Below are 14,406 nucleotides of genomic sequence, written 5' to 3' on the forward strand. Positions count from 1 at the left end.
TGATATTCAAACATTAAAATCTAGTTGCGGAGAGGATCTTGCAGCGACAAATACCACTTTCTAATGGTTTTGATACGGATCGCTGCTCGCCGGAAAAAACGGGTTTTTTCCCGTTAAGTCACCAACACCTGGTAATTGGTCGTGGGTATCAATACTTCGACAATCGGCCGATGACGCAGGAAAGCCCCATCAGCAGTAAACCTTGCTACTTCGAATTAGGATGTGGAATGCTTTATCGCTATTTTCAAACACTAACACCCACCACCTTCTTGTCGTTAAACATAGGCTATCCAAGCGGGTCGGGAGGCCCCGCGTCCGATTAATTCAAAGCTGATGTTTACGTAAGACAAGATACAACATTAGACCACCTGATAGGGAGACCTCATGTCCTCCGAGCACATGCTAGCTTCTTCTGCCGTCTTATGACAAGGACTGTGTTCCTTGCCAACGAATTTCGACAGGAAATTCCAAATTACCAGGCATTTTGACCCGCATACCATCTTGGTGAAGCTAATCAAAAGAAATACAGATTTTCAAGAGGCACGGTGTCAAGCAAATTTGCATTTTGTTATACAAAAAAGGGCAAAGACAGTCGACTTTCACTTCAAGAAACCGAAGTGGGAATACAGGAAATGCACAAGTTGTCGTTACTCAAATACCTTCCGATATATCCATTAAAACTATGATGTGTTCCACAGGGTTAGACCCTATTCTTCATCGTTAGAGAAAGAAGCGAGTCGGAAAAGAGAGAAACAGAAAAATAAGCACTTTATTAACACAGAGAGGAGGCGGTTTAGGCGAGAACGTCGCAAAAGTCAGGTCGGGGCTCCAAATCGAGAGCCTGGAGTTCACGTAGGCCCTGCAGACATACCTTGATGCGCGCACGGATTTCAAGGGCCTTCTGGCGAAAGAGCTCCGCTCTCGCAGTGAGCAGTTCCACGCGCTGACGCACAAAGTCTAAGGCCTCGACGCGCGTCATCTCCACGTGGAAACCCAAACCCACGTCCACGTAGAGGCGCTCCAGCGAGGGACTTCAACACCAACCAACAATCAACAGTGCTTCAAGTGAAGATCTAGGCGCATGCTCACACAGCAGAAGATTAATCCACACACAGCTGTTAGGGCATTTAAACGAAGCGTCTGATTCCCACGATCCTAATGCTTAGGTTCCAAATCGAGCCATGTAGACCTAATTACCCTCGGTTTATGTTGATACTATTTTGCAATTAACCACCCTTTGGTTTATTTTTGCGGAGGAATGAACGTGTGATAAAACCCGTGCAGCTTTCCAATGCGGGTTGAGTCAATAGCACGTCAGGCTGAATAAGGTTCGACAGACAACTTTGCTATTCAAGGCAAACCAGGCGGGAAACCTGAGTTGAGATCGCGATCGCTTAGAATTTGTTGTAGAAAAAATGAAGGGGACACGCAAACTCGCATGGACAGGGTTTAGCATTAACGCCAACGGAGGCCAAAACAACCGATCAAGAACGCAGAACCTAGCATACGAATCCACGATTTCAGGCAAGCGTAAATGAGTGAGTAATGGATTTCACTCAATATCTATTAGACGAAAAACTTTTCAAAATTGAAATGCTTCACCGATAAGTTCTGTTTTGTTAGACAACACAAATACGAGAGATGAATCCCACGAAATAGAAACAGAAATAGCAAAAAACCATGAGATGTTTGGGAAACAAGAGCAAGAATTCGAGAGCTAGCGTGCACACCTATAAAAAAAAGAACGACTGACTAGTGACTTCTGGTCACACCATCTGATCAGAGGTGGAACCTATTCCCAATTTAAAAACAGTAATAACAAGCAAATAATTCCTTTGAGGAGCACTACGTGACTGTCTCCTAGTCTCCAGTAACATAATTCAGGCAATTTACTCGGTCTCTATTATCCAGCGTGCCGAACCGCATTGAATGGAATGGGAAATGACTTACATGTGGGCCTTAAGGTAGAAGTTACAGCCCATGTCGACCATAGTTTCGGTTGCACCACTGTTGTCGCCGTCTTTAAAGCCCACTTCGGAGAATTTCTCCAGAAGGTTCTGCAGCTCAAGATACTCAGAAATCTCTGCATAAACCGTATCACCAGCATCAAGAGTGAACCTAGAAAAGGCGAATAAAAAGTTAAAAGACTAAGCAACGCTCGCCTGAGGTCCTTGCGGAGTTTCTCATTAATGAAGGCCTCAATCTTGAGTATCTTCTCTTTTACCGCACTTTGCAGGACTTCAGTCATTTTCGAAGTAATGAAGAACGAAACCCAGCGTAATTTTCAAAATTTAGTATCGGAGGGTAACAATGAAGACTAAAAATAGACAAACCCCGAAGGAAAAGGAGCCGGTAAAAGGTCAACAAGGTTGTCACCACTTCAAATGCAGAGGACCAAAAATAAATTACAAACAGTTACGACGTTACTATAAATCTACGCGGAAGTACACCTCGAAACTAGAATAAAGAATAGCGGGATTGGGCCTGTAGCGCAAGACCACATTAATTATTAAAGAGCGGTCAAAATCCTCCCAGGAGATATTTGTTTACTTCAAAGACACGTAAGCTAAACTCAACAATTCGGCAGAAAAGCCACAACGCTCCGATGGTCGACCTGAAAACCGCAGAGATGTATGGCCAGCAGCCCGTTTGAAGAGCGCGGCTATGCTCAAGCCAATCAAAACATCTATCTTGCTAATTGTCTTTGTAGAAAACGCTAGCCCTTAGTTTTAAAATAATTTGTTGCGATTACATTGGCTTTCAAAATAGCTCCTAAATTTCAACCACCTTGTTTGGTTGGATGTAACCAGGGTAAACAGACCAACCAATTTGACTGTACGGAGTTGAGTTCGTTTGTTTAGTTCTGCTTACCTGGTATTTATCCCATTTATTCAGTGGAATCCCGTATTTGTTTTAAATTGGTTAATGTGATTGTTGGGAGAAAACTGGATGTCCGAACTCATGGCAAACTGTAGTGGAAGACTTTCCATTATGTCCTACTTCATTGTCACGCCATTTTACACTAGGGATCACAGAACCTTTAGTGCAAACGTGAGGTCCAAACATTTTCAGTCGGATTTGGCGGTTTTAATAATATAAGTAGAAACCCTTGCCAAGATAATTATACTTGGAAAACCCCTTTTACCTATAAAAAGCTCGAAAAGCTGAGGATTATCATTGTTCTTTTAGCTTATTTCACAAAATATGAGTCAGCAGGCCCCGACAAACCTGGATCTTATTTCGGACGCCTCGTTTGTGTCCGATGAAGGTAAGTTATCTTTTTCCATACACAGCGCTATTTACTTCTATTTCGAATGATGCAGTAATCCGCTACTTTACATTAGGGAAAGGTGGCTGTAGCACCAAAACCAAACAAGTTCGATTCGATGCGCTCTTTTCTCCTTTGGAGACGGAAGCGGTAAATACACCTTCGTTTGTTGATGGACTCCCAAAAGAAGCTCTGACAAAATGCGGCAAAAACAGCGTAGGGGAGGAGGCGCTGACCCATACATCACTGCCTCTTCCAGCTACCCCCTCGGAGTCTCTTGACCTTTCAGTCCTTGATGAGCCTCACCTACAGCAGACTCTGGAGGCGCTCTCTCTCGATGCGCCCAAGATCAATTCCGTCAGGGCCCTGCAGGAAGAGATTATTCAAATCGCCAGTCGCATTAATAAGGCCTCCCAGTCGGTGAGAATTGAACCCTCTTTATAATCCAAAATCAACAACGAAGCATGAATATAACTACTCTATAAACTCTGACTTTAGCTACCTTGAAAATCTAGTTTTTCGTTGAAATGGTTCCATTGTGGAAATATGTCATAGCTTTCCTTGTATATTCCAAGTTGCTATTGCCAATGTGTTCAATATGACTGCGTTAATCACCAATTATTTGCTAAAATTTTTCAGTAGAAATGTCACTACATTGATTTTGCATAACATGTTTTAATACTCGATTCTTGCAGAACTGCAATGCTAGTAGGCAGCTTTTCATTGATATTAATGATACCCAATGGTCTTTATTTTGAGTTGATAGCGTCAGAAAAAAGTATTGTGTCCTGTATGTATGCGGTTTTATTACATTGATCCCAAGCCTCTCTTATTTGAGCAAATATTATGTGGTTCCTGACTATTTCAAAGCCATTGATTAGCAGCATATGCAGCAAAAAACCAGTAAAATTTTTGAACGTAAACAACACTGTATGGTATAGAAAGGTAACTTTCTCCTTTTCTGTAAAAGGAATTATGGAAACCGGGTGGAATGGGAGGATGTTAACGCTATTTATTGGTTGTAGTGAATAGTTTATAGCATTCCTGTAAAGTGAGAAAGTGGAATTGTATTCCATTATTCGTCAACAGCCATCATATTCATCCTAAGAAAATGCTTTTGAAATTAGTCGAGATGACTTGGCCCACATGACCAATTCTCACTGCATTATTGGTACTTACAACTGTGAAATAGTTGAATCGTTGGGGTTATACATATTACCGGGAAGTTTCAAATATGTTTTGGTCATGATAAACCGGAACAGAGTACCATCTCAGATGAATGCAGCCCTTATTTCCATAAATGGGTAGAAGTCATTCCTTATAACTTTCTCACCGGAAGAAAATACATTCAATGGAAAATAATTTCGGTGGTCAGCACATTCTACTAACAAAGGTAAGAGACTTTTTGACCTAACTTATTGATTTATTTTTCAAGTCCACACCGTGTGTAATGAGGAGCTTCTTACTAAAAATTGTTCATGGATATTGGCTGATAACCTTTTGCAGGGTGCATGAACGCCATTATTTTATTTTTTCTTACCCTTAGGCAGCATCCACTGCGGAAAAGTTGGCGACGGGAACCTGTGGCTACAGGGGTGGTGGCACGTGTCTGAACTTTGCGCGAGAGGAGCGGCTCTACAAGGACCTTTTGGCAGTTTCCCTTGACGACGCTGAAGTGGTGAAAGCCGAGCGGGATAAAGCGGCGCGTCGGCGACGCCGTCTCCTCGCTGAGGCCGCACGACTTCACCCGCCCAAGGCAGTGAGTCACTACACCTTCGTTTCTCTCCCAGAAATTCTTGAATTCGGTGGTTTCGTATTGACATGTCTACTTTCATGCAATCCCACTGTTGGTGACACAATTGTGTTGATCTCTTGTCTTGTGGTTGTCAAGGCTCCTTCGTACTCGTTGGGATTTGTGTATTCCTCGATTGTATTTAATTGGGCCGTTTAGTAGAAAGAATTGACTTTATCAGCTGAAAATGGTGCTTTATTTCTAAAAGATTTTTTTCGGGATAATCTAGTAAAACGGTCTTTAAAATATCTCAAGTACTTGACATCTTCCATAAATTTACAGTTTAAGCGAAATAAGCGAAATCACATTGGCGTGAGGTATTTGGCTAGTGTTTTGGAAGTTTCTTTTACAAGTGTTGCTGTAAACTGCTTGGCAAAAGTATACACAAGTATTCTTGAAATCCCCTGTTTTTATCAACACGGTACGCATATAATTTTTTTTGCAACTTTTGACGGTTTTATGTAATAATAAGTAATCCCCTTTAGTACTTGCCAAAAATTTACAAAGTTGTCGCCATTTCAGAAAGTGGGTTGAGAATAACGGGTCTTAATCGTATTGAAACATCGTATAATTCTGTCTTGTACCTTTGCTTTTTATACTGCTATGTATATCGTCTGTTTGTTGTAAAATTTTTCCACTGTGAATATATTAACATAAGACTGTTTTTAGAACTAAGTTAATTCAACATTTCTATAATTATAATATGCATCTAAACACTTTCTGACAAATGAGGGAACTTGATCAATAAATATCATTGTTTTATTTCGATAAGTCCTTTTTTTTACACCTCAATGCCCTGATTCTTTTTGGTTTCTATAACAGCTCCATGGCGACGACCTACTTTGAAAGGTTTTGAGTTATTTGGATTTTTTGAAAAATTTGCTTTGAAACACCCCATTTGGCTGCTCGAACATCCAATTTCAGATCGAAATTTGTGCGAAATTGAAATGCACTTTTCTAATGTTCAATGCAAGTTCTTTACTCGCGAACTTTTAACATTGCAACCACTTCGGCGATGAGCCGCACTTCACCAAATCTGGTAACTATTTGGATAGCTGCTAAACCAATTCCAATCGATTGGAAGCCATTCCAAGTGAAATTGCGTATTTTAGGAAATTTTGCCAGAACCCTGCCCAATGAAATTCTTCAATCCTCAACTACACATCTTTCAATCAGCGCGACTAGACATCACCGGAATGACCGATTACCGGCCGCTTCCAGAGAGTCTCTCAACAGCTCACCAATTGGACGCCATTAGGCTGGACTACCGTCTTTGCACCGAACCTGGCTATTTCGTTTGAGCTACACGACTTGTTTTTACCTTGGGGTTTCCAGCTAATATAGACGTTTGCATAAATGATGCCAACAGATTAATGCCCTCCATTAGTCTCCTTAGCCGGCTCTCCTATCTAAAGTGGGAATCACGTCCACCGCTGAAACGAACTAACAGGGAATTTATCAACATAGAAACATTGATAACCACGGTGACTGTAAGCGAGAACACCAATACCAGGGGTAATAATGTTCCATTGACTCAAAAACTAAATCCCAAGGATTAAACTGGTCTGTCGACGTCTCACATTCGTCCATCCTCTCAGTGATTTAGCCCTCAATCGATAAACTTGTATTCAAGCATGATACTTGAGTATTTAATCTTAATGACATGTATTAAAATTAACCGAGATGTAGTTATTTATAAGGATAAGTCTGACTATCTGTTAGTGATGGGTAATTCCGACATTTGGCACAGCCGCAGTGAATTCCGCCAAAAAATCATCGAACTCGCGTAGCTTCTGCTCGTGCCGCGCTAGCTCGTCGCCCAGAGCGTTCGCATCAAATACGGAGGCGGTGGCTGAAGAGGGCGCAGGGTTGACGGAGGCGCCGGGCACGCGGAATAAGTCGAGATCGGTCTTGGTGCGCAACTCCGTTACCAGATGGGCCATGCGCGCGCAACCACCACCTGCACCACTGTCCAGGTCCACCGTGCTGAACGGTAGGTGGAGGGGCATCCGACCAGGTGCGCATTCGCTGCCATCGCCGGCAGCACCAGTTTCACGATCGACGTTCTCTGAGACAAAAGTGCGCGACATCGATCCCCCCTCATCTTCTTCACAGCCTGCTGCACCTTCAACTGCCGCCTCCGCCTCACTGTTCTCGGGATCGTCATGATAATAGTAGTAGCAGCAACCTGTGGTCTCATCATAGATGGCTTCCCCTTCACCCTGCTGAAAATGGAATTGATGGGATTCATATAACCACATTCATATGCAATTTCAGCTAAGGTGGATTTTGACATTTTCAACGCCCCCCGGTTTCTTCGGTCATCGGATTCTCAGGAGTTGGAACATTCTACTTTGCAACCGTGTGTACTGTAGAATTAAATTATTCTACTATGCATTTAAATATGACGAACTTTTCATCTCCCAAGATTCAGCCTTCGTCTTTGTGAATGACGCCTTGCTCACGCCGTTTGCACGACTGATCTAACGATTGCAGTGAAATTATGAGGAAGGTACCTCCGAAATCACACGCATTTCAACTTCTTCAAAGATGACTTCGATACCATTGGGCGTTTCATGCTAAACACCATCATTGAAATGATTAGTAACAAATAGCAATGTTGGTAGGTACAGTTTTTAGTTGGGAAAGTCTCAGCTGAAGATTAATCGCACCATATATTTAGCGATGGTAAATAAATAAAAGAGCACCGGTATACATTGATATAATATAAATGAATTAGGAAAAACTAGAAATATGAACGTTTATTTCTATGGTTATAAGTAATCGATTAGAGGAAAACCAACAATTGAACCACATTCTAAGTTCAATTTTCTAAAGCTGTTTTGGTTGAAAAAAGTATGCGCCAAAGAAAGTGTGCAACAAAATTTACAATGGATCAGAGAAAGAACTATTTCGCACTTATTCCAAGGTACGTTAATGAAAGAACCACACTGAAACAAGGGAAGGGACTCACTGGCAGACCTTCCTTGTCGATCCGATAGGTAAATTGACCTTCCTTCTCTTCATCTTCGTCTTCTTCTTCCTCATCTTCCTCTTCCAAATAATCATCATCATCTTCAAGTGTAGCAGCAAATGCGGGCCTGATGCAACTGCAAGAGAAAGTGCAACTCAAATGTTTACTAACAGTTGCTAAGTAAAAAGGTTTCTAACAAGTAACCCACAGCCTTCGGGATCGGGGTCGATGCGGCTGAGGCTGCAGCAGAGGTTGAGGCGCTGCCTCTGATTCAATGTCATTCAGGTTTCCTCGATAGCGAACTGACACGTTGAGAAAGAGGTGTGTGGAGTTGGGGCCGACCGCAAGCCCGGGAAAGAGATGCCCTACCTGACGGCAGACAACACTCTCGTGACCCAATCGGTCGAGGGACACTTCGCCCCTACGCAGTGCGTAGCACATCTCATGCTGCGGCTTACGCGAGTAAGTGTAAGCTGAAATATTAAGAATAATTACAACATATGTCAAATAGAAAGGATGGACCAATAAAAATATTCACCCAACAGATTCCACTTTGCAGGTATTATGCACCGACTTAAAACTGATGCATTTCTTCACAGTGCAAAGGAGGCGTTTAGCGTATCCTTTCACATGTATCACCAGGATTGCCGAAATGATTCCGCAAATTGCAAATTCCTGAATTTAAATAACTATTTACCCATCCAGAAACTCCATAGTTGCTTTGCCTTACAAATAAAATACCTGGACAAAATACCTTACTAATGTCAATATGATTCATTTACAGGCGAATGACCAATATACTTAAACACCGTCAAAATTCAGTTTTAATTTAAAAAAGATAAATATGATATTCAACTATGAACAACAAAAAAATAATGGATCTCGGGTACCAAATTGTTTTAAAAGCGGTTTTTGCAAAAATATGCGCACATTTATTTGACTGTGGAGAAATATGTAAAACGCACACATAAGGATGGAAAAATGTCGCAAAATCAAAATCAATAGCAGAATTCTCAACTGAGAGAAATGGTTTAACTATGTGCAACAGCAACATTAATGGTATCCTCAGGTTTGCCAACGTATGAAAAAAGCAAAGTATTTTTAAAATAACATGAATTCACAAGTTCCCCAAGGGAAACCTGACATTCTGCACGGGTCAAGGAAGGTTACAAGTAGCATTTCAAAGCACAATCATGTGCATGAAATTTTTATGTCAAGAGCTCCACTTCACATGTTATAAACCGTTTTTGCTCAGGCAAAGAAAAGCACACTGCCCACTCAAATAGTCTGTTTTCATTTCCTAACACTCAAAATGTCTAGTACAATTGCGGTGATTCCCAGACGACGTAGGCAGAGTTATTCTTACAAGAACATAGACTGAGATACAAACCTGGGAGCATCCGAGTCGTGACAAGAAGGCTTTTCAGCAGGCTGGCGAGGCGTTCGAAGAGGCGTGAACGACGGAAATCTTCCACCGCAAAGCAATGAGGTGCTGCGATGGTGGCGTCGGAAACGGCGGTGGCAGCACTGGAAGCGGTGGGAATATTGACGGTAGGGAAGTAGATGGGAGGTTGGAGGCCAGAGTGGTTGGCTATAACTTTGGAGCAGGGCAGATGTCCACGTCGAAGAAGGTTATCCTCGGTGTCCAGACGGAACTGCCACACCTCCAACACTACCAATCCACCCGCGCCGTTACTCATGAGAATCTCCAAACTAAAGGTGTCGCCTAGATTGCCGTAGTTACAAAAAGATTATAAAATATGCAAACGTATAAACTGGTTGCAATAATCACAAACTCTGACTTATTCAGTTGTTCATAGCAAAAATAAAATCTTTACTCGAGTTGATAAATCAATTATGAAATTTCATACGAAGGCCAGTTTGGTGTTAACTTGTAAATCGTTTATTACTACTTTTATTAAGTAAAATTTCAATAAAAGAAATTGAAGGTTTGTCTTGTTCTACCCGCTGACTCGTACTCTTACGAAGTTACCGTTAGATGAGTTTACCCTAAAGTTCATTTAGTAAGGCTGAAGTTGATAATAATATCCGGAATAATTTATTCTCTCAAATACCTCTGAATTTCTAATAAAAAGATATTCCACCCCTTTTGCATTTCTTTAACCTTAAAATAGCTCGATAAAGCTTAGCAACATATCTGAAAAATGAATTTTTTAAAACGTAAATCATACAAACGAATTTAAAAAGGCGAGGTTACTGAGACAAAAGTTGGGGTTGATTTAACATTGCAGGGAAAGCTTATTTCCTGCATTCGAACTAAGAGCCTCTTGTGGAAAAAATCCACTTCATCACAGGTGGACTGTCCACTCGTTTTACCTCGCACCTTTGTGCGAGGTGGCACTGGCTCCACTGTTAAAAGACATAGTGAGGTGAAAAATAAGTGCGCGGTAGAAGCACGGAAAAGATAAAGAGCTGCGCAAAAGAAAAAAAAGCCACCACTGACCCATTTTGATGGGGAACCCGGAGTCAAGATTCTGCTTTATGGTGGCGCCAATCTCCGGATCCTCCTCGAGGTATACCATCTGAAAGGTAAGATCGATTCTCCACTTTCACAAATTCGAGATAGCGAAAGTGCTTGCACTTTATGCAGTCGTTCCACTTCAAGGCCAATGGCAGAGGTAGCGAAACAATAAAAATATATGTTTTTGGGGGTGAAATTTTGGAATATGGCATAGTAAAAAATAGATAAATAATGGTACTTGAAAATATCTAAAACCGACGCCGATTTCGGTGGCGGCGGCTGTAATCTTGTTTCAGATACTGTCGTCCACGAAAGGACTAATCTTCAAGCACCTTATGCTTTTTTAAAACACAAGACAACAAGCTGATGTGCATAATTTTATTTTGTTGATATGCTGCACGGCAAGAAGTGAGAAGACACGTTTTTTTTTTACCAGGCAAGTGGTGTTGTATTAGGGGGTTGCTTACATCATAAATGCTTTTTTAAGAAAAGCTGCTATTACTAATATTGTGGCAGGTTTTCTACAACTAAGGTAGATACTTCATCGAAAGACACAACCAAGGCAACGGTTAAGCTAGAATTGTCAAGAAATCCTAGTGGTTGAATTTTCATCCTGTTGTGAAAAAGTTGGCGCCTCTGAAATGTAGCATAATGCAAGAAACAAAGTTAATGACTGATTTTAGACTTCCCAGCCCAAGTAACGTGGAATAGCATGATCACGTAACTAAAGCCAGTAGAAAAATCAATCAACACCCCCATATCTTAAAAAACGCCTTCAACCATGACAACCGAATCAGAAATCAAATAGTCAATACAAGTCTTTGTGATAGTGTTTTACCAATAAAAATTATTGGCATTAAGAGAGAATGAATAAAGAGACACTTACGAGGTTATTGCGAGCTCCCACGTCGGAGATACAAGTTGTGGCGTAGGCAGCTCCACTACGAGCCTGCACGATGGCCTGGATCGACTTGATTATGAAGGAGCGGATACAGCTGTAACCTCAGGGAGAAAATTCATTAGCGTAGCCTTAAAACACGGCTTGGATTACGTAAATCAGAAGTCTGGCTTTTGGACTAGAACGCTGGTAATGACTAGGGCTTCTAGGTACTCGAAAGATGCATTTCATTTGAAAGAAAAAGTATGCAACAGTCATTCACTGTACATCCGATCCAAAGGACCCCGTGGAATCGAGACAACTCAGTCACATGCTAATAACAATTATTTTACGTAAGTCTAAAAAAGAATTCCACTCTACATTGTTCCCCTTCTCAACACTTTGTACAACATTAGAAATAAGTATTTAAGTTTTGATAAGACAGTAGAACAAAAGTACTTCACGTAATTCCCCACGAATCCGGCTACCTCAACTTGGACAATAAAACCTCATCAACGTAAAGATAGAATTATAGCTCTCAAGCTGAAAAGAGCGAGGCACAGTTCCACAATTTGCCTACGGCAAAACATAAAAATGGTCCCATGGGGTGATGGGATCAAAGTTCGGCCAGTTCAAATTGATTGTTGAACCTCCGAGAGAATTTTTAACACCATTTGCATCCCTCATCGGATATTTCAAGCAAAAGCTACCATACAAATTAGTCGATTATGAGTACTTTAACCCTTTCTTTCTCCATTTCTAGACGTTCGTCGTTTGTATTGGTAGAATGATAAATATCATCAACCAAATTCTAAAAAACGGACAAACAAGTCAAAAAGGAAACAACCTACCGCTCTATAGCTGCTGTCTCCTCTGGACGGGATGAAGACATGCCTTGGCAGTGAATCGATGAAGGGAGAAAAAATTGATTAAAACATCTAAAAACACTCATCTGCACATAGGAAGGCACACGAAAGGACACGCGGAAGGAAGAGCAAAATGAGATAGCTTTATTAAGCCATTGATGACTGCAGTAAGCAAGTAGGAGTGTAGTTGTTCGTGACAATCTTCAGGTGAGAGAAGCAACAATCTTGAGGTTGTAGAAGTCCTTAGCTGCGGTCCCGTGAAAGCCCATATTCGCGAAGGCGATGCCGAACTCAGCTATGGAGAACCAACTAAAGGCTTCAAAAAGAAAAAGACGAATAGATTTGATTGGCTCCTTAGGATCTCCAGGAGCCCATCTGACCTGATTTCGTGCCTATTAAGAGCTGATTCTTCATGAATGTTTTCTTGGTCGTGTCAGCTGGATTTGTAGCAGTCATTAGATGCTTCCACTCCAAAAGAAAGGAGTAATAATGGTATTAGAAACCTTAAAATGGCACCAAAAAGTCAAATCCAGCGACCAATCTCGGTCAATGCATCAAATATACGCAAAACATAAGAGAGGTTGAGGGGTACTTCATTCTACTAAATTACTCAGTCAATGAAATGTCTTCTAAAATCGGCATAATGATCCCGATTTATTTTATCAGTGACGGTTAAATAAAAAAAATCACGAAGAATTCTCTACATCCTGAAAATTCGCGACTTTGTCAATTTATGAAAGCAAATAGACTTTATTGCCATTGGATGTAAAATACCTAAAGTACACCCATTACGTTCGCAAACAGCTTATATGAGTGTAGCGAAAAATTAAAGCAATTTCTACCAAATTTTTGTTTGAAATCGGCAAAGCAAGTAAAAGCAATCTGGGAATAGTTTCAATTAGCGAAAACAGCAACACGTGCAAATAACGTAGAGCACAAAATATGTCAAGGTACAAAAAAGAACTCTAGCACCAACCTAAAAAGCACCAGAAATGAATTGCTTGATGCTAATTTAGAAACGTTTCTACTTACCATTTGGTCTGCAAAGAATATGGTGTTCGTAGTAATATTTTGCGGCAAACACTCCACAAAAAAGCATAAGCGTAAGAAAAATTGCCTTGTCTTCCAGAGACTTTTTAAACTATTTGGATGTTTAAGCTTTGTAAAAGGATTTAGGCTTACTGTCCGAGGTAGAATCCTTTGGCAATTTAGGCAAAAATGCAAGTAAAATTTTAGTGTCATATACAATAGGCTTGACAGCCCAAATATAATGAAGAAAAATTCGTGAACATCTGAAGAGACTTATGCAAATATAGTCTTACTAAAATTGTCCACGGTAGAGACGATTGTTAAGCCACAGAGAGAAAGAATATCAGTGAGATCGAATAAGTATACCAAAGAGACAAGAGAAGTGTATGACTTCCATAAAGTGACTTTGTCTGCCAGTGCCATATGCGCACGGTAATAAAGGTGGGTAACAAAAACACGGGGAACGGCGTGTGCAACAATGCAAAACCGCCATAAATGTAACAGCGGACGCATGCAAACCGCTCCACTGATTGAAGGCACAAAGTTATGGACTCCACACTTTGATTCCGTAACCTCATCAAAATAGAAGAACATGGCATATGAAAGACAGCCGATCATGCAACAAAAGGGTAGATAAAGAGTCGTGACCGCAATATCGCGAAAATTTAGGCTGCCCAATCGACCCTCCATCCTATTGGCCGAATCCAAATGGCCTGAGGCGTGACGAATAGACTTAAATAAGTAGAAGACCGCTAACTTTAAGAAATGCCTCAAAACCCCAAAAACCAAAAGCTACAACCTTAAAAAATTCTCTTTACCTCACACAGTGTTTTAGAATTAAAAGCAGTTAAAGATGAGGATTTTGGAGGTGTCCGCTCTTAAAATATCTAAAACAAATTCACTTCATAAGTACAGTACTTAGGCTATTGCAGCCCAGTTTGCCTTCATATTAGGCCTGAAATTTTTGCAAGGTATTATTCAACATTTCACTGCATTCCTTATCATAAACTATCACTCATGGGTTTCAAGCAATTTTCAAATTTGGGAATGCTAACCTGAGTTAAACCTCTTGCTCACGGAGCTTTTATGTTTATAGTAAATGACAAGCCTGTAAAAGT

At 40.9% G+C, this 14,406-nt stretch overlaps 4 protein-coding genes across 4 annotated transcripts; 1 reads left to right on the plus strand and 3 right to left on the minus strand. All coding sequences in view use genetic code 11, as the record gives it.

The window, feature by feature from the left end:
- Positions 1–793: 793 nt before the first annotated feature.
- EGR_10403 (hypothetical protein) lies at positions 794–2,248 on the minus strand (the record flags this gene model as incomplete). The annotated part of the gene is made up of 3 exons (XM_024499652.1): positions 794–1,031; positions 1,951–2,118; positions 2,157–2,248. The coding sequence occupies 3 exons, from the start codon at positions 2,246–2,248 to the stop codon at positions 794–796; spliced, it is 498 nt and encodes a 165-aa protein (XP_024345937.1).
- Positions 2,249–3,204: 956 nt separating this feature from the next.
- On the plus strand, positions 3,205–6,361 carry EGR_10404 (hypothetical protein; the record flags this gene model as incomplete). The annotated part of the gene is made up of 4 exons (XM_024499653.1): positions 3,205–3,268; positions 3,345–3,688; positions 4,815–5,027; positions 6,173–6,361. The coding sequence occupies 4 exons, from the start codon at positions 3,205–3,207 to the stop codon at positions 6,359–6,361; spliced, it is 810 nt and encodes a 269-aa protein (XP_024345938.1).
- Positions 6,362–6,778: 417 nt separating this feature from the next.
- EGR_10405 (cell adhesion molecule) lies at positions 6,779–12,285 on the minus strand (the record flags this gene model as incomplete). Its single annotated transcript, XM_024499654.1, has 7 exons — positions 6,779–7,285; positions 8,035–8,170; positions 8,243–8,507; positions 9,425–9,760; positions 10,499–10,577; positions 11,403–11,511; positions 12,245–12,285. The coding sequence occupies 7 exons, from the start codon at positions 12,283–12,285 to the stop codon at positions 6,779–6,781; spliced, it is 1,473 nt and encodes a 490-aa protein (XP_024345939.1).
- A 177-nt stretch (positions 12,286–12,462) lies between these two features.
- EGR_10406 (Post-GPI attachment to proteins factor 2-like protein) lies at positions 12,463–13,978 on the minus strand (the record flags this gene model as incomplete). The annotated part of the gene is made up of 3 exons (XM_024499655.1): positions 12,463–12,554; positions 12,640–12,727; positions 13,604–13,978. 3 exons carry the CDS (start codon positions 13,976–13,978, stop codon positions 12,463–12,465), a joined length of 555 nt encoding a protein of 184 aa, XP_024345940.1.
- Positions 13,979–14,406: the final 428 nt, after the last annotated feature.

Source organism: Echinococcus granulosus (genome assembly GCF_000524195.1).
Source record: "Echinococcus granulosus chromosome Unknown EG_S00216, whole genome shotgun sequence".
In the NCBI taxonomy this organism is placed as follows: Eukaryota; Metazoa; Platyhelminthes; class Cestoda; order Cyclophyllidea; family Taeniidae; genus Echinococcus; species Echinococcus granulosus.